Below are 23,062 nucleotides of genomic sequence, written 5' to 3'. Positions count from 1 at the left end.
AAACACATTTATCACGACGTATTCTGAGCGACTTCTAAGAAATTGATTCATTAGGCACATTCTATATTAAATCGTGAATTTCGTGTTACCAAGGGACAGAGGAATGAATATCAAGTAAAAAGGTGTAGATAGATAGGTGACCAAAACAACATTCGATCTTCCAAAACGGCACACACAATTAGATGTCCAAATGAGATGGCATGATTCAAAAGTCTTCTCAAAAGTCAAACTATCGTAAGCGAAAAAGAGACGAAGACGAGAGAAGTAAAATGTGGCTAATTAGCAACATTTCGACGTGCCGCTCATGGAGCTCCAGTAGTAGTTGAAATATCAATAAATTTGATGGAAATAGTTCGGAAGTGACACCTACGTGTTTTGTCTTTTTCTTATTTATGCAAATATTCGTTAACATTTTCCGTCTCACCCACACTTGTTTTCAAGGAGGATCGGTTTGTGAATGAGAATTTGTCTTTACATAACCTTGCTGATGTCACACCAGGTGCTATAGTGTATAGTAACAATAAATATGAGAATTGTGTGTTTACTATTAGCTTTGTGTTGTATGTTGATAATCTTCACAAAGCATGTTTTTGCATTAGTAGATTTTAGATAAGTAAATTATATTTATTAAAGCCTGAACTAACATCGCATCGTATCAAGCTCTTGTAATACGATTAAATACGGGCATAAATACAATTTCTAGGTACATAATATTCCTTCATCTTGTGGTTTACTGTCAGAGGTTCAAAGAATACATATTATACAGTCCGGTGTTTTAAATAAACCAAAATCCAATCCTGTTTTGCATACGCCACGGTCGACATGTTTAACTGCCATGCCATTGAGATGAGATATCTTGTTTCTGAAATAAAAAAAACACTATAAACCTTTCTTTATTCATTATCTTATATTCAAAGTGTAGCTTTTTATAAATTTACTAGATTTCCGCCCGCGGCTTCGCCCGCGTTTTCAAAGGAAAACCCGCATAGTTCCCGTTCCCGTGGGATTTCCGGGATAAAACCTATCCTATGTATTAATCCAAGTTACCCTCTATATGTGTGCTAAATTTCATTGTAATCGGTTCAGTAGTTTTTACGTGAAAGAGTAACAAACATCCATACAAACTTTCGCCTTTATAATAGTATTAAGATTACTGAGTATATGTTACAGTTTATCTTCTTTTGGTCCTTGTATTATATCTTCTAGGTATAAGATAGCAAGCAGTTTTAGTGATACCTCCATTAAAAGCCTTTCTGTTAATCCGATCAATAATCTGTAAATGTGTCAAATTTCTTCCAGATCTGCTCAGCCATTTTCATGCGTAGGAGTACCATACATTCTTTAGTAAAGTAAAGAATCTTTACTATTGTGTTTACAATCGTAGTACGAATTGTTTAAAGTATGGGCATGGGTACATATTGCTTAATAGTTTGATATGGGGCTTCACTTGTCCTAGTGACCTTAACTGGGTATAAATAATGTAACGACATTAACAACCATTCATAACTAGACGCACACCTACATCAATTTTCTCTATTAAAACCCCATTACTAGATCTCGTTAGAATCGTGACTATTGCAACCAAGTGGTTTATATGACTATGACATCAGTGTGAATATGACTGGCTACGAAGTTGCTATTGGATTTAATTCCATTTTAATACTATGGAGTTTCTTGCCGATTCTTCTCCATAGATACTGCTTTCCGAATCGGTGGTAAATGTTAAAAATATTCATGTAATGACGATTCGAAAGTGCTACTAAATAGTAGTCTAATTGAATAAATGAATGTTTGAGTTTGAGTTTACTTATATATAAAGTTCTTTCATGTTGCTCTATACTTTTATATATATCTGTTTTACCCCGATCAAATCTTTTTACATGACAAAAAGTGTCCTAATCTTCCTTCTTCTATCTACATCTGTATAAAAATCCATCAAACTCCCGTCAATGGCTGAATCAAGAAAATATCATCAGGCGAAATTGACTTTACATGTGTAACGGACTGAAATGAAACAATGCTCAAATCAATCACACATCGACATTTACTCAAAACATCTGATTATAAACAGCTTAAACATGAGCTTATTTCTCTTCTGTGTGGTCCACACAGAACATCTTTATTACAACCATGTCCAAGAGGAAAGAGAGGGATGTAGACACATGTGTTAGAGAGGGAAAGGAGATGTGCAAAAATAAACGAAAACGCGTTCAGCGATGATGTCATACCTCAAGACGGATAGCGGTCAAGGTACCTGGGATGAATCCGTAAAACTGTAAGGAATCGTAATATTGTTTGTGGCTTAAAATACTTTTTATGGTTACTCAAGTGAATAAATCAGTTAATATACTGGTACCTAATATGCTAATTGTTGTGTGTGTAACTATTTGTACTAGGATTGTCCAATATTCAAAATATGATTTTTTACTAAAATCTACACCTAGCCATCTAAACACTCTCTTGCGTTTCACAGCACGTGTCGCGATGATACACACGGTAATTTATAATAGCACAGATTAGTAAATAGTACCCAATGCTACTAGCACAGTATTACAGGAAATAATATTATAATACTGTGCTACTAGTATACATATATGTATAGTATTATATTATCTGTGGTAATACGAAAATCTTTATACACGAAAATCACTAAAGCATAGCGTAAAGAAAACCTTACAATATCTACAAAAAATGCATTGTCAATATGACACAAAGCAATAATATGTATAATGTATATACATATACCAGACAGAGAAGAGACTTTACTTTCCAATAACCTTAAACTCAAAAACAGCCCTAGTTCTAAGAAAAAACAGCATCCTACATTCGTCACCGCATGCGCAGGCGCATGTTGAATGAATGACGCAAGCGCGCCCACGGCTATTGCCACACAACCTTTATTGGAAAGGCATTTGGTTCATGATTTATAAAAAATAATATGAGCAATAAATTAGCTGTTATCAATATTAGTATAGCAAACAGACATACATCATCATTATACAAAATAGACTTATATACATATAAAAGAAAAAATTGTGAAGACAAAATATATACGTCGGCCCACGAACATTGAATATATAATATTTAATTCATAAATTCTTCCTATTTTTATTCCTAACTAACTGATTACTGACTTACTAATTACATAGTTGACTAGCTGTGCCCGCGACTTCGTCCGCGTGGAATAGTGACTGCATAGTAGGTAGACAGGTAGTTACTACTTAACTTTTATTGAATAAACACGTACTACCATAAATAATTAAACGAACTGTTAGTAAAATTTATTACTAAACTGAGCTAAAAAATAAAAATAAATTCCTTCCTTGTATGGATGTTTTTGACAATATATATAACCGTTTCTACGAAAAATCTATTTTTTCATTCGTTGATCTCAAAAATAAAAATTCCAATCACCAGAACGACAGGAAATTTTAATAATTTATTTTTAATTGTGTTTTGCACAATTTTGTTAAATTACGACTGGATGACAATTTTGTTCGTGGTCGTCGTCGTCGTTGGTAAGGTGAACAAATCCTTATCAAAACATCATACGCTTAAGACAATAATTAGTATCGATAGCGGATTCTATTCCTTTGCGTTTTGACGTTTGTCTCAGCGCTCAGATCTTTCCTGTCTCACGCCGTAGTAACTAAACCGTTTAGACCGTGCAATAAAAATTAAATATAAAAAAAACTCAACGCAACGAAGAAAAGTGCATAGAAAAAGGAAAAAATGTTGTGTGGTTTTATGAAACCACGGTAAAAGTGAAACTTAGGCACAAAATTATCGTATTTGTACGATAATGACTCCGAACACTGCTTTATACCTACTCGGCAGCCGACCGTCACGCGACATGCGCTACACAGACCAAAAAGTTTGAGACGATGTAATAAAAGTTTCACTAATTTTACAAACTTCCCGAAGATCTTTAAAAATAAATACCATTTTAAATATTTATAAAAATAAAAAAACAAAGTCATCGGGGCTGCCATACCATCATTATCATATCATATACAATTATATTTTTTTTATAATAGTACTTAATTTTAAAGATCGTCGGGAAGTTTGTAAAATTATTATTTATTCCTTTTCTTTCGTTGCGTTGGGTTTTTCTTTTTAATTTTTAAATTTTTAACTTCGGTTTCTTATTTTCATGTGATATTTTCAAGTGAGCGAGACCTACCTCTACCTCCATATTACATTCCTACATCATATTGATATCTATAAGTTTGTTGCTCCTTCACATCTTTTAAGTTGGGCCGTAACCGTGCACAAATTGTAATGGATCACAGTGGCAAAAGAAGTGGTATCTTTAGGAAAAAAAATTGCCAAGAGCCAGGCCTATGTGGCTTTGAGTAGAGTTCAAAATTTCCAGGGTGTGGCTATCCTCTCGCTCCCATATCCCCCTCTTCTTTCACAGACTTTCAACCCTTCTCTTTCCACACCTAGTAAATGGCAGAACCGATTTTGATGTAAACCATATTATCTAATTATACCTATATGTACACGTCATATCCTGTCGTTTGATGCTCCATTTGGTTTATTTATCTAACCCCTAAATGTAATAAACGGATGAACCGATTTCGATAAAACACGTTGCTCTTTTATATTTTGATATGCCGCTTGAGTATATTATTTGACCACATTCGATTATTGTTCATTCCCACTTTCACCGCTGTAATCTAATAAATGGATAAACCGAATTGGATAAAAATATAACTAATATTTTTTCCCACATTCCCACTTTTACCTCTATATACCTAGGTATAATAAATGGATGAACCGATTTTGATACACTTTATCTAAGAACCAGCGTCGGAAAATATGCTGCCTTAACACGCATCTAATTCGTATTACCTGTTAGCGAGCTACGGTGGCACAAACAGACAAACATAGCGGTCAAACACTTATCACCCATCTTTTTGATGGTTAAAAATGGTTAAAAGGGGTTAAAAACATAATACGACATAATTTAAAGGACATTTTATGTATAAAATTTACCTAGAAGTAAGCATAATTCTAATTTGACCCCTTCCCCCCCTACTACCTCAGCTTACCTCCCCACCCTTGGGGACTTTCGATATGATCACTTGGACATAACTGTAGCGTATAACAGATAACTTACGTTTTATCGTACACTGTATAGTGTACAATAGAATGCCCTTGCAAATGTTCGCCGTGAATACTTAAATGGTCATAACTTTTTTATTTACAAACCGATTAACATGAAATAAACACTTAATGATAAATGAAGATTACCACAATATATTAGTGAAAACCGCATCTAAATCGGATAAGCCGTTTCTGAGATTAGCGTGCACAAACATACAGACAAACAGACAAAAAAAAATATAACTACAGTTTTGGGTTTGAGATCGATTTAATAATAACCCCTGCTATTTTTTTTACATATTTTCATTGTACAGACATCACTTTTCTAGAATTTTATTATAATATGTATTGAATATTGATTGACCACGCGCAAGGTTACTAATTTCCACTACATCCTCACGCAAATCGTCAATTTTTATGAACATTGAATCTGTAAATAAAAAAAAATCAAAAGATAAGTGTACCTAATTTTAATAAAAAGCTACTAACAAATAAAGTTTTATCAAGAACTAAAGTGACCTTCTTTGGGCGTATAATACCTATAGTCTTGTAAAAGTTATACATGATAAAAATAAAATTTCATCATTTTCTTATTTTGTCATAACTTTAACTAATTAAAAACATGAGTCTGACTATATAATTATAATAAACAATAAATATAAAAGCTACAACTTACCTTTTGTGGGAACGCAAGAAGGCGAAAATTAAAAAAAAGCCGAAGATTTTTAAAAATGTAACCAATGAACACAATCACTGTTATCTACTACCCAAAGAGAATACAAATATGTACTACGTCTATTACCTATATAACTGTAACTAACATCAAATAATAAACATCTACCCTCACTTATAAAAATTTAGTATATTCACATGAAATATAAGCGCACCTGAAATTTACTCTGGCAAGATATGAATTATTTATTTAACTTTAAAAAAAAAACAAACTCACCAACATCATAATATTTAAATTATGAATTTCCAAGGAGCGTTAATATTATGTAAATTGATTTAATTTTAATGAAATCTCATAGATGGCGCTGTTTTAAATTTGTCTTTATACTACTAAGATTCATTATACTGTTTCTCTGCCAAAATTACTTAAATGACGTAGTTTTTATAGTGTAAAGGTAGACAATAGCATGGCTTACTCAAAAACAACATTTAAACATGAGTCTTTATATTGTACGCTGTCGTAGTACACGGAATACGTAAGAAAAATAAAGGTTTACAGCTCCTCCTCCGAAGGTGATAGCATGATAATATGTATATAACAGCCTGACCCGACCTGTTAGTAATATTCATGCAAAATTTGAAGTAAATCCGTGCAGTACTTTCTGAGATTAGCCTGGACAAACATACAGACAAACAGACAAACAGACAAACCGACAAACAGACAAACAGACAAAAATTCTAAAAACTATGTTTTTGGCTTCTATATCGATTATAGATCATGGATTATGTATTCTTTTAAAAAAATATTCAATGTACAGTTTTGACTTTCCTACGATTTTATTATATGTATAGATTATGGAGCCGACAAATATTTTCCTGTATTCGAATTTCGAGCAAAATAACATACACGCAAAGTTAAGATAGTCCGAACTTTTACTGTAATTTTTTGTTATTTTTCTAACCACAAGCAGTTGCTACAAAGTATGAGGAACTTAATATTATGACCTAATGTATATTATAGCTAGCATGAGCATATTATATAGGATTTCATTGTCTAGGTACTTTACTATAATATTTTTCTTATAAATAGGTATTTTTTTTTTTTACTTTTTTATACCATAATTCGTTTATGGTATACAAAACAAATCAATATTTCCGCATTATCTAAGAAAGCTTTATATTTCGCTCCTTATGCAGAATAATCATGCATCTAAAAACATTAGTACATATATCTCGATGTCTAAAAAAGGTTTTTCTGTCTTATGCTAAATGTAATTTATCAGGATACGAATAGAATATATTTTGTTCAGTTTATGGTCATAATGATTCTCAATAAGCTGTTCTAGTCATTTTATTTTACTTGAAAATAATCGCTGTAATGTAAAAATATGTACCTAATAATCCGAAAACTTGTACACATTTTAATAAATAATATTGGAGGCTTTGTAATAGAAAGTGAAAGCAAGGTAGGATTTGATACGAGAAAATAAACAACTGAAATAAGTATTCAATTTCCAACAAAAACTTAGAATAAATGAATGAAATACGTCAAGTTACCTAACTTTTCACCATGTCAAAACGTCTTAAAAACCTTACAAAAGCTACAACCAGTCTCCAATATCCCATCACAACACATTAATTAGCACACGGCAGTAGTTGATCTAATTTTGTCTAAATTACCGCTCAAATGATGTAACTGGAGCGGACTGGACCGTATCTCATCTTTGATCTTGTCTTACCATTTAACCTCATGAATTTAGACTTTAAACGTGTCGTATTGCATAAGTTAATTTTGTCTATAGAAATGTAGAAATAGTATAGTAGGTATTACATTATCTGTGATAAGAAATGAATTTTGTAGTTAAAGTAGTGTGTAAAATAAGATATTAGAGTAAGTGTGTGGAGGTATTTAAACGCTTTAATAATGGTACCTACTTATGACAAATTTTTAATATATTTTGTCCATCTCGCAATCTGTCTATTTTTTCCTTAGAGCAGTGTTAATGCCCTCAGATTTGTTCCGACTAATTTTTGCAGAGACAAAATTGGCAACCGATTTTACAGATCGACTAAGTTTGGCCACTTTTATGTCTGTAAGAGATATTGGGATACTCGAAAAAAAAAACCGAATTTAACCAATCAGTTCTTGAAGTAAAAGTGCCGTTGAATCTGGTTAGTGATCTATTTGGTGATCTTGGGATCTTTGACTAAAATCATCTAGACTCTAAAGTATATACATATATACTTTGTAACTAAGTAGATACTTACCCCTGAAGAATATCTTGATTTTGGGATGTCCAAAAGTTCCATTTAAACTTATGAAGAAATGAAATATAGTTTATTCTAAACCACTTCAATAGTATTCACCTACAAACAAATCGTATATTTGGATCTTACACGATTTTATAGTCTTCGATCAGCAACCATGAGACGTTGATATATGGATTTCATCCTTACTCCATGAGGATAAATTTCAAATTGCTGTAAATATTGATTTCGACAATGTTTATACAGTGGTTAGCTAAGTATTAACACATTGGTATGATGGAATCCGATTTCAACACGGATTTAGTGTAAGTTCTTAGTTTTAAATATTTACTACACGGTAAAGTGGTTAAAGTGTGAGCATAGGATTTGTAGAATCGAGAAGTCATAGGTTCGATGTAACAGGTCTGGTGGAATCAAATAAAAACTTATTTCGTTCTGCTAACACAAACACTAAACAAGGCTTACCATACTAGCTCTACACCCGCGGCTTTGGTCAAATGAAAACCCGTATAGTTCCCATTCCCGTAGGATTTCTGGTATAAAACGGTCCACATAAACAGAAAAGAATACCTACTTTTCTCAGGTATCAAGTTATCTTTGTACCAAATCTTATTAAAATCGGTTTAGTAGTTTAGGCGTGAAGAGACATACAGACAGATGGACACGCAATTATTTTCGCAAAAAAATACGTAGTATGGATTTATCCATAACATGAAATGCATCTGTCCCATATCTCACACTATCTCCAACAACCCATACAAAACAATTTCCTTTCGTTCATTTTGTCTTATCATTTTACTAAATAAGGACATAAACTCATTAATATTCCTTACAGCAACAATTTAAGTGATACAATTTTATAATTTATTCACAGTATGCTAATTAGGCATTGTGTTGACAAGCGATTGACGGTCAGGGTTAGTTTGGACGTTAGTTATGTACAAATTATATTATTTTTTTACTAGTTACGCATCCGACTGTCTGTAAAGCGAGGATGTCGAATTCGTATTACGAATATTTATCTATGGGTTGATGTGACGTCTTAAAGCAGAAATAATTCCAGTGTGGGGAAAAGACGGAAAAAGACAGCTTTATAGCATCTAGCCGTCACTTCCCCATTCTGGAAGTGTACCTCCTGATCGATTTTCAAGGAACAAAAAGGGTCTCGCTAACCTTCATCGGTTATAGCACGAGAATCCTACAACCCGCCTTTGCAGACGGTTGAATATCACCTTAGTGATATACCACTTTAGACCAGCGTGGTAACTGGCTTCCCTCGAGGCGGCTGACCCCCGTTTCTAATTACTTAACTAAAAATTTTATTTATCTGAAACTCTGAAAAAATTTCAACAGCGTGATTCAGAAACGATCATTGTTAATTTCAATTTTCAACCCTGTGCTTAGTCTTATCTCTCGTCTTACGTCTGTCGTATTATTTTTAATCTACCCTCCTATAAAACAACAATTGATTTTTATTGGCTGAATGTTGATAAACATATTATTATGATGAATAAATGCTAATTAAGTGTTTTTTTTTTAATTTTGTTTTTTAATTCTAGATATTTCTACCTTTTACAGATTTACATTAAATTTTTTGTGTTTTTATTTTATGTTTGCTTCTTTTAAATGCATTATTTTATAATTAATAAGAAAACATTATATAATAACAAAATGATAAGTCTATAAACAAGTACATACTTTTAAGTCTATAAACAAGTACATTAATAACAAGTAGGTACATAAACGGACGGTCGTAACGTAACTTCCGGAGTCCGGACACAGGCATAGTATATGTATGATAGCTGTGCCGCGCGGTTTCACCAGCATTGCTCCGCTCCTGTTGGTTTTAGCGTGATGATATATAGCCTATAGCGGCTATAGCCTTCCTCGATAAATGGGTTATCTAACACCGAAAGAATTTAACAAATCGGACAATTAGTTCCTGAGATTAGCGCGTTCAAAAAAACAAACAAACTCTTCAGCTTTATAATATTAGTATAGATTTACCTATGTCATGCTAAATGCTTTATTCTCTTATGATTCCGCCCGCGTTCCCGTGAGATTTCCGGGATAAAACCTATCCTATGTGCTAACCCTCTATATGTGTGCTAAATTTCATTGTAATCGGTTCAGTAGGATTTGCGTGAAAACTGAAAGAGTAACAAACAAACATACATACACATGCATTCATCTTCACAAACTTTCGCATTTATAATATTTTTGCACGCCTCATAAGCGAAGCGTTGAGGTGGGTACTACTGTCACTTCGCGCAAAACATCTGATTTTTCAAACTTAAAATGTCTTTATGTATCATACATTGCACTTGTAAGATAATACATACACACACATATTAAGAAAAAACACTATTTTTAACATTCATGATATTTTTGATGTCATTTTTGTTATTTAAACTAGTTAAAAAACAGTTTAAAAAAGTTCTGTCTTGGACGTCCGTGTGTCTGTATGTGCGGATCCTTTTTCTTGTTAACACGATAGCGACCGAAATACTTTACTAATCGAGTCTTTTTTTTTCTCTTACGCTTGAGTATGCTCAGGAATAGAACCCTTTCATTTTTCAGGGTCTGATTCGATGTGGTTTAATTGTTATTAAATAAACAAAAATAATAATTAATAAATAATTATTAAACAAAAATATGAGGCGTGCACTTTTGGATTTTCCAATTTAATATTATAAGTAGGATAGGATAAGACTAAGTAAAATTAAAGAAAATAAGTCGTTGAAAAAAAGCCAAGTGCTTTATGCCAAAATTCATTAAAAAGTCGATTAAAAAGAGGGTCGATGTAACCAAATCGGTTATAATATGAACTTCGAGTGATCACACTTGGGGTTGAGTGGTCGCGATGTTAGAGGGCCCGAACCATACCCAATGATCGCGACTCGACTCTTCCCCTGGGCAGGGAGATTGCCTCCACGGCCTCAAATGCTATGCTATATGCACGCTATATGACTGTGACGTGCGATACGTCACCGAGATTAGACTTTCGTCCCATCTGAATGGCGCCACCTTGGACCAGCGTGGCGAACTGGTTCCACTCGAAGCTAGGACCCCGATGGTATTCTAGCTTTGGGTGTATAACATGCGCGGGGATGAAAAAATTTCGCTTGCGCGATTCAGACTGGTGCATGTTTTTTGGATTTATAAGGTTTTATTTGTATAGTTATTAGTTTAACTACAATTTCGTAATATAATAATAGGAATGAGTATCAATTATCAACACAAAATTGTATAATGTCATTTTTTTAGCACTTCTAGCACTGTTTTTTTATGACGTTTTGAAGAAATCATCAAAATATAATGTAATAGTTCTGAGAAAACAAAAAGAATTCTTCCATTTATTATATTATATAAGTCTATTAAATGTGTGAATTTAGTTTAATTTATAACAGATTTTTTCCTGCTCAAGAATTAAGGACATTGACAATTTATCTAGCTACTACCTAGTTATTATTCTGTGGTTTTACCAAATATTTTAACTGATTTTGAATCAGTCTCCACCGAGAATCGAACCTAGAACCAGTCAGTTTTCTCACGCTCTTTTCCAATAAATAGGTAACAAAATACACTAATGTTTATCGATATCTTATATTATATCTATTTAAGTAAAGGAAACCAAAAAACATCCAAAACACATCCGCCAATAAACATTACCATACAAAGCTAAAACAAATCGTGAAAACCATAAAATTGCGATTTGCAGAAACAATTACGTCACCCCGCGATAATATGTAAAAATGTTTTGCGAAATGCATACGTTAATAGAATTTAAATCTTATTTTAAAGTAACTAAGTTCCGTTTCTACTGAAGGGGTAAATGACGTCACCTCTCTGTGGTGTGTAAAGAGAATTTAATCAATTTTAATTAACAAATATTGCTACGGAATATACGTTACTATAGTGGAGCCAATTTAATAGGCAACATTTGACGTCTATCAATTTAACTTCATAGGGTGGTAACCTGCTTAAAAACATCGATTAAAGTGAATTAATCGATACGGACTTGAAACATTTGTCAATCGAACTTGAAACACATGTCAATAATTTATGATAATTTTTATTCCCAAGTAATCAATGCATTCGATTCTAGATGTCTGATTTCGATTTTTAGAGTAACGTCTCTGGTATTTAAAAAGAAAAAAGGTTTATTGACACAAAATTGTAGCGACGTCAGTTCTTTAAATCAGAAATTGTTTATTATGTTTAGAATGGTTTATCAGTAAAATCAAATCCTAAAATACTTATATCGGTCATTATTATAATAAATATGTAATCGTAATTGAAAAAAGTTAAGCAAATGTGCAGTTCTAACAAAACGAAATATCATGTTATTCTATGTTGTCGTTACTAGGTTACGTTGTTGAATTTTGTTGAACTGTCAAATGTTGCCTATTAAAATGGCTCTACTATAATACAATTGCTATAGTTGAGCCAATTTAATAGGCAACATTTGACGTCTATCAATATTATCTTCATAGGGTGGTAACCTGCTTAAAAACATCGATTAAAGCGAATTAATCGATACGGACTTGAAACAATTGTCAATCGAACTTGAAACACATGTCAATAATTTATGATGATTTTTATTCCCAAGTAACCAATGCATTCGATTCTAGATGTCAGATTTCGATTTTTAGAGTAACGTCTCTGGTATTTATAAAGAAAAAAGGTTTATTGACACAAAATTGTAGCGACGTCAGTTCTTTAAATAAGAAAATGTTTATTATGTTTAGAATGGTTTATCAGTAAAATCAAATCTTAAAATTAGTTTCATCGGTCATTATTATTATAAATATGTAATCGTAATTGAAAAAAGCTGTTAAGCAAATGTGCAGTTCTAACAAAACGAAATATCATGTTATTCTATGTCGTCGTTACTAGGTTACGTTGTTGAATTTTGTTGAACTGTCAAATGTTGCCTATTAAAATGGCTCTACTATATATCATCATTTATTTAAAATGATAAAATGAACTTTTAGGACAGCTTTAGACGAATTGTATTTAACAGATTAACTGAAAAATTATGCAAACTAAGTAAAGCTAGGCAATCTAAATACTCAGGAAAACAGGAATTCAATTTAATTTGTAGTAAGTTAGTTAGGTTACTTACTTCATTTTTTTACAAAATAAATATTACAATATTTTCTTAAATTAAACAGCTTTTAATTCAATGAAAATAGCTATTTTACATATTAATCTAATTTCTTATAATTATGTCTCCTTCTTCAAATTATAATATTGTATTTAGTGCTGTATAAAGATTCAAGGAAATAATTATGAATTTTAAGTATTCAAGTCAGTAACATTGATACAAATAGCCTTCAGTTGATCGCATATTAACACCTAACTTAAGGTCAGGAATGGTCATTTGTAGCAATAGAAAGATTACTATCTACATACTAACTACTAGTTTCATTTGTCTTTAAATTGGATAATATTATATAGAAGCATTTTAAAAGTCATGCTAAAAAACATCTCCAAAGCTTTCTACCGACAGTTCTGTTGCTCCCTAAGGTTTAATTATTTTCACGGTAAAGTGACAATTAATATGCTTCTACGTGGGTACTTATCTTTTATTGTTATACTAAAATTCATCAATATTTTTATGGATTTTGTCTATTTCACTTATTAAATCGACTCTTCAGAGTAAATTACTCATTGACTGATACACTAAAAATATTTATAAGTATATTGTTATCAATTGGAAAACAATAATAAACTTTCATAAAAGGATGATGTACGTGTCCCTTCTGTATACAAAGTACATATTTTGCAAATAGAATAGCTGTCTATAATATATCTAGACCTAGTTAATTAATTAAGGGCTGATTTTTCAATCCTTGATTCAAACTTATTCGTCGAATAATGTATAAAACTACCATTTTAAAAACGTATTCTAATTGCCCGTATTTGACAGTTTACATGACATTTTAATATTATCGTGTAATACTTTATTGGACGGATAAGTTTTATCCAAGCATTGAAAAATCGGCCCTTAGTCATCTAATAGTTATATTTTAAATAGGTAAATATATATCCGAATAAATGCATGAATCGATTTAAATTGTTTTTCATACATTGGAAGATAAGGTTACATACCTATAAATAAGTCGTAACTACAGCTACCTACAGCTACGGTATACGGTACTATTTAAAAAAAATTGTTCCAAATACTTATTCTTCTTTTATTGACATTAATTTTTCCTTCCTAAATTATATCAATATGTCTTTTGTTTCAGATAACAGTAAACAATGGCTACTAAATCGTACAGCAAACACAAGGAATACAAGGAATATTCGAGCACAGGCACCGTGCCCTACACCGACGAACAATTCGGTAATTAGACATACTAAATAATATATTAATTATTTTTAAGGTTTAAAAGCATCCCTATTTAAATCAAACATTCTAGAAAGCCTTTTCCGAGTTAAATTTGTGTGCATATCCATACTAATATTATATTTAAATGCGAAAGTAACTCTGTCTGTCTGTCTGTTACTCAATCACGCCTAAACTACTGAACCAATTTTCATGAAATTTGGTATGGAGATATTTTGATACCCGAGAAAGGACATAGACTACTTTTTATCCTGGGAAAATGACGCAATCCCGGAAATCCCACGGGAACGGGAACTATGCGGGTTTTTCTTTGACTGCGCGGGCGAAGCCGCGGGCGGAAACCTAGTAGGTAAATAAAACGACTTTAAATACACCTATAGAATATTGATAATAATTAATGAACATAATATACTGCTGCAGCCTACAGGGCGAAGTAATTATATGTATATTAATCATAGTAATTGTTACGATTAGGTATAAATTATAGCTGCGGGCTTAAACACAGAATAAATAGTACGTTATAGTTTAATTGGATCAATTAGGTAATTGATGAATGAATTTTAAATATTATTATTTTAAAATGTAACAAACCCCTACTAGGTAATTAATATTTATAAATGCGAAAGTAATTCTGTCTACCCTTTGAGAAAAAACATTTAATTTATGCCAAATAAACAAAACTTTTTCAATTGGGATTAGGTATGGAAATTGCATGTATTTCGCGCGATAAAGTGCACGGGAGCAAAACCTGTATAAAAATATTAATATACTACATTGGCGAGTATTACAGAAAAAAAATATATTAAAAATAAATTTGAATATTTGAGTAAAAATTATCTTTATATGTACTAATTATATTATCATATAGCAGAAAACCATCCAAGTTTATAATAAATATTTCCCTTACAGACATGATAAAATCCGACCTTTTACCAAAAGGAAGCAAGTTAGACTCTCTGGGGAGGTCCGTGGGAGGGAAACGGGAGTACCACTACGAGTATAAGGAGGAGAAGCTGCCAGGGGGAGGAAAGTATGATAGGAAGGACTTCCATGCCGTTGAAGTGAGTTTTTTAGTATTTTATTTAGAACTTTTTGTAGAAACTTTACAAGTTGAATGTATATAGGGCACCTCACTTTAATTTTTTTTAATGAACACATTAGTATGTTGTGACCCGTAGATACTAATAGTGAGTAGGTAGGTATAGTAAATTGTAATTATTGGTTCTATTACCCAATTGCACAAGCACAATATGTTTGATAATAATTAAAAAAATTTTATACCACGTTACGGGATTTGCTTTGATTATAAAAAACAGCTTTTATTCACCATGATCAGAATTACCTACTTCCTCAATAACACTAGTCTATTATTTCTTTTATTTGTTATTACTCATTATATTTAAAAAATGTTATTTATTTATCCCTAGGAATTCACAATACCAAAAAACAATCCAAAAACGGCAGAAACCAGCTATTACTACGAGCGGGAAGAACGCGAACTGCCCGCGGTCGGCACTAGGACATATAACTATGAGACTACTGGATCTAGTCCTGGTAAGATCTAAAAACCTTTATTGACATAGTAACTACTCAAAACCTCCAAAACTATCGAAATGCATATTATTCTACAGAGATTTTTATTACAGTTAGGTAATTTCTACTCACAGAAAGTACGCTAAACCTGTGCTATGCCCAATTTTTGAATATAAAATTTTGCTAGATTTGATATTTATTTCCATTATATTTTATTCATCAGTATTCTCCACTTGTAACTTTTTGTGGAATTAGAAAGAAGAAAGAGTTGAAAAAACTTTCTTTCTTTCTAAAAACATTTTATAACTATGTAATAGCACAGATAACATACCTAATACTATACTAGTTTACTGAGTAATTTGTTTATTTATCCCCAGGTTATTCGAAGGTAAAAAGTTCAAAGGCGACGAAAGAAATGACCCAGAATGTTGACGAGCTGGATTCACTTCTGGATGATTTGCAGAAGGATCAAGAACGACAGCTGTATAAGAGTAAGTTTATTTTATTAATTAATAAGCACGAAATTTAATTGTTTATTTGCGATATTTTAGATGCATCACTACATAGTATCATGGACCATAGTAAGTCGCTTTCTCTTTCCCTATGTTCCTATATATGCTTAAATCTATAAAACTACGCAACTGATTTTGATGCGGTTTTTTTAATAGAAGGAAGGTTTAAGTATATGTATACTTTATTAAATTTTAGACACTGCGGGCGAGGCCGCGGGCTTACGCTAGACGCTAGAATTAAAATAAATTGAAAAATATTGCACTCATATAAAATACAAAGATTATGGAGACTATACAGAATCATTTATCATAATAAAAATGCATGGCTATGTAGATATTGATGAAACTATCATTATTATTCAAATATTTTCGATTTATGTAAACAAATATTTTTACAGGTGGCTATGCATCAGACACAGCTGAGAGTACATCGTTCGATTACCGGCGAGGGTAAGTAAAAAAAATGTTATAATAAAATATTTTCTCTAAGCATCATTACACACAAAAACATATTTTTGTGATTAATATTATATTCCTACAAACACAATACCTACCTATTATTTTCTACATTTATTCTTACATCAAAAAAAAGTCTAGAGATATTCTATATTTCATCATATGTATAGCTAAAAATCTATGAAAAATGTTATGATATTTTAATAAAAAAAATAACATTATTTATATTTTTTACATTCCAGTACTCCAGCAAAAGCGCCATCTAGCGGATACTCCACGCTAAAAAGAGAGGAGCGTTTAGAGAGCTCCTGGAACTCCCCCCCTCCCCCCACCGTCACACGCGCCGCGGAGATCCGACAAGAGATGTATAGAGAGGAGAAGACAGGTAAGAGAGAGGAGTTCCACGTATATTATGCTATTGTTATCTCAAATCGGTGGTAAATGTAAAAAATGTGTAATGTCGATTCAAAAGTGCTTCTAGAAGAAGTCTTTGAAATGATGATAATGAGTCTCTTTTACGAGCTACGTACGTTTATCAATTTTTTTACTGTTTTACACGAAGTTTTATTAGAAAAAAACAGCATAAATATCCCAAAAAAACAGAAAGAAAATAACGTTTGTTTCCATCAACTTATTAAAAACATAGCAAAAAAATAACCAAGTTTATAATAAAACTGTTTTCCATAATTCACGTTGTTATATTTCATAAAATTACAAAGAAATGTATTGTCCCCAGAATCCCGCGTGGTACCGTCCCAGATATCGCCAGCGGTCCCACAGGTGGTCCCACCCGCTGTGTGCCATAACTGCCACCACACATCAACTACTGGCACTGTGAGTATCATAATTTAAAAAAAATCTGACATTTAAATAGTATATAGAATACAAAAAGTATTTATAAACGTTACAATAAAACATCAAAATTTAGAAACAACGATCAAGATTTTTATCTATCTACTTTATCCCATAAGTGTTCAGTTTTATTCCACGTTTTAAAATGGCTGAATATGACATTCCAAGTATTCAAACACCAAAAGATTTTCATCATCATATTATTGTGCTATGAAATCCTGTGAAAGTAAAAAAGTTTCCAATATTTTAATAGGGCTCAAAAATGCAATCTGATTACACACACACACAAACCAAAATAAAAGCTTGTTAAACAACATCACCAGTAATACCCATCACAAATTTTTCATCACCATTCCAGCTTCCCCGCGCCGGCACACCGATGAACAAAGTGACCACTACGGTGAAGACTTACACATACGAAGTGCCCGCAGACCAGGACCCCACCACCGTGCCGATACCGGTCGATCACCAGCACATCACCGAGGAGATTAAGTGAGTGGTGATGAGTTGTTTTTATTAGAAGAAGAAGGTTAGGTTACTGGGGTTACCTAACCTTCTACTTCAGTGCAGGTGCAGTCGTATACACAGCGATACCGGTCGATCAGGACATTACTGAGGAAATTTAGTGAGTGGTGATGAGTATTTCTTAAAAAAATTTGGGTTGTTTTGGTAATTGAACTGCGTATTCACCTTTATCACCGTGGAACATAAGTGAGTGGTGATGATTTTTTGGAGTGCTTGTTATGTGGGGAACAGTTTAAGTAGAAAAATGTTTGAAAGAAAAAAAACACACGTTTTATCTACACTAATATTATAAAGAGGAAAACTTTGTTTGTTTGATTGTAATGAATAGGCTCATAAACTACTGGACCGAATTTGATGAAATTTGTCACAGATAATCTTTAGACCCTGAGAAAGAACATAGGCTACCTTTTATTGCGAAATACGTACCACGGGCGAAGCCGGGGCAGAACGCTAGTTGTATTTAAAATAATGTAAATGTCTCACTATTTCACTGAGGAGCATAAGTGAGCGGTGATGAGTTTCGAGATTTTATTGGAGAATAAACAATTTCAATTTCTTGGCATTTCTACATCTTTCCAAATATATTTCCCTAAAATAACCCAATATATATTATTCCAGCACATCATCGCACACAACGGGAACGCTATCAAAGCCGCAGCCAGTTGGAGGCTGTCAATATTGTACACACTGCAACACCACGCTCAGAGAGTATAGGACACATACTTCAGGTAAATTATAATGAATTGTAAGAAATGATTAGTTAGACTCAAGAAGCTTATATCTAATACACTGGAGATTTCAGTATGAACATTAACTTGTAACAAGAAAATATGGTAACCTAACTTGGCAATAAGGTGTGAAAGGGATAAAAAACCATACAGGCGTCATTCAAGGTCATATTTTCTTGTTACAAGTTAATGTTCATACTGAAATCTCCAGTGTATTAGATATAAGCTTCTTGGTTAGACTTGACTTGTTTTTAGTTATTTCGAAGTAATCATAAAAATCAAGTAAAATTCTAATTTTATTTCTCTCATGTGTAACACCCGTGAATTTAACAAGAAATTCTAGGAGGTCTAGGTTGTTCTAAAGCTAAGTTTAAACTTTTAACAAACAACTGTTTATTACAATATTAGCCATTTATAATAAAATTAGATGCATGTTTATAGACCACTCAAGCGAGCGCACCTTCGTACCGGCTGAACCGAAATTGCTGCACCCTGAGCCGCTCAATGGACACGGCCCACATGTGAGTTTAATTTTAAAAAAAGAGCGTGTCTCCAGCACACGTGTCAAAAGTGAAACTTCTTTGACAAGATTCAAAGATACCAAAATCGTAGCCTTACTCCATGACGTGACGGTTTTGCTATGACCTTGAAATTTTACTCTCACCGCGCCTAAAGAAGTTTTACTTCTGATACGTGTGCTCGGAACATAGCTGTTTTTTTTATTTTTTTAAACTAAATAAATTACTCTATTTCTTCCAGGGTCCAACAAGCTACAAATACTCAGAGACGAGCTACTCCAGCGCCAACTCCCGCTTCCCCCCCTCCCCCGCGGCCCCCCGCTCGCTCTCCCCCTCCCCCCACCCGGGCACCACCCCCTCCCCCTTCCCCCGACCCACCACCCCCTCCACAACGCAGCAACCCCCCAAGAGGTTGGACGATCTGATGGCTGATTTTCCGGAGGCGGTGAGTTGATAAAAATAGTGAAAATTTCGTAAACGTTTGTAAATATTTATAAAAATGTAGTACATAATATAGATTTTGTAATGTGAGTCGTGTCCGCAACAATTTCACTCGTTTATTTCATATGGCAGGACTTTTATCTGTCAATATTTTAACCACGAATTTAAAAATTTGCCGCCTTAATTTGCAAGGGTCAGTAGGACAGTTTTTATAAATTTTATTCAAAACGGATCTTTAACTTACCTAAAAAACATATCTTGTACAAGTAATAAATGTATGTGGATAAACAAATTTCGATAACGATTCTAAATATGTATTCCCTAAAATATTCTTATATACAAATTTCAATGCTATATAGGCATAAAGCTGAATATTAAAGCCAGTTTAAATATCATTATTGTTCGATAATTACAATGAGAGTGATTTTATAACATTGGGAAAAAATACTAGAATCACTAACACAATATCAATCAACCAATAATATTAATCCAATTCCAGCGCTTCCCCACCCAACCGGACGGCATAACGCAACGCAAAGTGGAAATATCCCGGGAAACCCGTGAATCCCGGGACACCCGGGACTCCCGGGACACTCGGGACAAGCGTGAAGCCCCGGGGGCGAAGTCCCCGCCGATCGGCAGCAGTCGCAATGTCGCTGGGCCTGCTGTGTACTACCCCCCGGGACATACCCCCTTCGCTAAGGAGTCGGGGTATCAGGCTAGCGTGAGTATTTTTCTTAAAATAATTAGTATAGATAGATTTTTTCATGAAATCTACATAAAATGGATAGAAAATAGACAAAAAATTGGTTATCTGTAAACTCGGTTTACTGACGATAGTTGAACGTGACAACGTCCGATTGTGCTTCTTTGTCGCTCGTTCCGCGCTCTCGCTTGCACTTCAAGCCTTACATGGAACGCCTCAGAGCGAGGTAACGCCGCATGAGTCATGTTTTTTCGTGCGTGCAGCCGGCTCTATCGAATTATAAGACGTTGTCACGTCAAAAATAGTTATGTACAAATAGCGATCATACACACATAATTTTGTCATATTGATTTGTTTCTGCGTGAAAAAAGCATCGTATTTCGTACGATTTGCCTATATATTGTCTTAACAGATAAGAAGCCGCCCGCGGAATGCTAGTTTATAATATTAGTAGGATGGATGGAGTTAAATTAAAAAAAACTTTAAAATTTCAAAATCATTTATTTCAAACTTAACATTATAACATAAGCTAGTATATGCACTACACATTTTTACTATTTATTATGACCCATGGCTGTCCTATATACATATAATCTATAATAAAATAAAAATGAATCGCTAAATGTGTAAACTAAAACTCGAGAACGGCTGAACCGATTTCGTTAATTCTTTTTTTTTTGTATAATATTCCTTGATGTACATGTTTACTAGGATTATGGAGAGAACAAGTAAACATGTACCACGGGCGAAGCCGGAGTGTACCGCTAGTAAATAATACATATTACTATACATAATAAATATATTATATTTATCCCCACAGGCGATGCAAGCCGGGGGCGGGAACTATGCGTCCGGTCGTGCGATGTACGAATACGAATCCGGAGCTCGTTCTAAGGAAAAGCACAGTGAGAGGAAAACTGCAGTCCCCGTGTGCTTGCCGCTTTGCTGTGCTATGCCTTGCGTTATTTTGTAGAGAAACGTGTCTAGTGACGTCATTGAGTGACGTCATGGAGTGTGTGGTGACGTCATCGTGTGACGGAAGATACACTAATGATAATAAAATGATGTTTAATGATGTTAAAGATGTAATGTTGATGTTACACTAATGATAAATGTTAGTATTGATTGAGATATATTGATTTTGGTAGCGAATTTTCCAAGAATTTCAATTAAAAAATTAAATTCAAATCTGGATAAATAATATAGGTTCCTATACAATATACATATTTAGTCCTCATTTAAAATATCCTCAAAATATCATCAATCGTCTAAATTCAAAAATATTATTATCAGTCGCGTTGCTGTCTCATTAGTGTAACATTAATTTATAAAATTTAATTTGGTGAAATCACGTTTCTGAAATCAACGAAGGTTGTAAAATGTTGTTAAAAAGGAAAATATATTTTTTTGTATTCGTATGAAATCAGACTCTTTTACAATGTATTCTTATTTAACAATTGATAGATCTTTGTAAACTACTATTTCTGTTTTTACATGAAAACAATATATACATATTTACATCATTTGTATGAATGTAAAACTTCAAATGACTTTTAAAGAAAATAATTTAAAACAAATTAAGTTTGTATAACTTTTAAAATATATTATTGTAATGTAAGTAACAACGGGATTTGATCCCAAAATAACTAAAATAATTAACGTATGACAATTTGTATGTTTATTGGAATATTAATAAAGAATCTCAATGTAAATTTTAATACAGCGCCATCTAGCGGGCGTGTCTATTTATTTTATGAAACAGAAAAAAATAATTATAATAAAAAGATATTTACATTAAACTAACCGTGCCATTATTGTTAAGTTATTGTGAACGTCTTGTCTCTGTGTAAAGATATTTTTATTATTAATAAACTCTAATTAACTAGAAACTTGTGTTTTATTTTTCTATACAAACCTAAGAAAATTCATTAGAAAGTCATGCCTTCAATCTCCTTTTTATTCCTTTTAAACTCAGAGAGGTCAGACTTACCTGTGAAATTCTTTTTTGGGTACATAAGGCAGCCGATTTGAAAAACCACATTTATTTTGTAATTATTATAGAGAAAAAAATTCGATCACAAAGATGGATTCAAATCCGCGTCTGTTTTTTCTTACCGGGTCAACGCCTTTACTCGACCACCCGTGATCCCGCCTGCATCCATAACAACTATATTTATTTTGAGTTACAAAAAAGAGCAAAGGGACGTACAGTAGGGATCTGTTTTATTGCCGTAACATTAAATTATCTAATATAGTCAAAACATTGTATTGTCACCGATCCCTTGATAAGTTAACAAATTGAATTTAATCTGTCCGTTTAAAGTGAGTAAAATTCGAGTCTAAGGAGTCGGTTACATAAAAAAATGCAGGTGAAACAAATA

At 32.9% G+C, this 23,062-nt stretch overlaps 1 protein-coding gene across 1 annotated transcript in view; it reads left to right on the top strand.

Moving 5' to 3' along the window:
- Positions 1–22,570, top strand: part of LOC149477617 (uncharacterized) — a 59,209-nt gene extending 36,639 nt beyond the window's left edge. Inside the window, exons 2-14 of the mRNA XM_089710262.1 lie at positions 14,310–14,407; positions 15,320–15,471; positions 15,838–15,964; positions 16,321–16,434; positions 16,854–16,905; positions 17,154–17,296; positions 17,648–17,745; positions 18,122–18,255; positions 18,907–19,016; positions 19,458–19,537; positions 19,776–19,979; positions 20,475–20,699; positions 21,502–22,570. Of these exons, the coding sequence (XP_089566388.1) occupies positions 14,323–14,407; positions 15,320–15,471; positions 15,838–15,964; positions 16,321–16,434; positions 16,854–16,905; positions 17,154–17,296; positions 17,648–17,745; positions 18,122–18,255; positions 18,907–19,016; positions 19,458–19,537; positions 19,776–19,979; positions 20,475–20,699; positions 21,502–21,654 (1,677 nt within the window). The 5' untranslated portion in view covers positions 14,310–14,322 and the 3' untranslated portion in view covers positions 21,655–22,570. The remainder of the gene's footprint in view (positions 1–14,309; positions 14,408–15,319; positions 15,472–15,837; positions 15,965–16,320; positions 16,435–16,853; positions 16,906–17,153; positions 17,297–17,647; positions 17,746–18,121; positions 18,256–18,906; positions 19,017–19,457; positions 19,538–19,775; positions 19,980–20,474; positions 20,700–21,501) is intronic.
- The last annotated feature ends 492 nt before the right edge of the window (positions 22,571–23,062 follow it).

This window comes from Colias philodice, chromosome 24 (assembly GCF_061535455.1).
Source record: "Colias philodice isolate Cphi_HAF_F1 chromosome 24, ilColPhil1 Martin Lab GWU primary, whole genome shotgun sequence".
NCBI lineage: Eukaryota > Metazoa > Arthropoda > Insecta > Lepidoptera > Pieridae > Colias > Colias philodice.
Note: the sequence above shows the minus strand (reverse complement) of the source record. Positions and strands in the feature narration are given on the sequence as shown.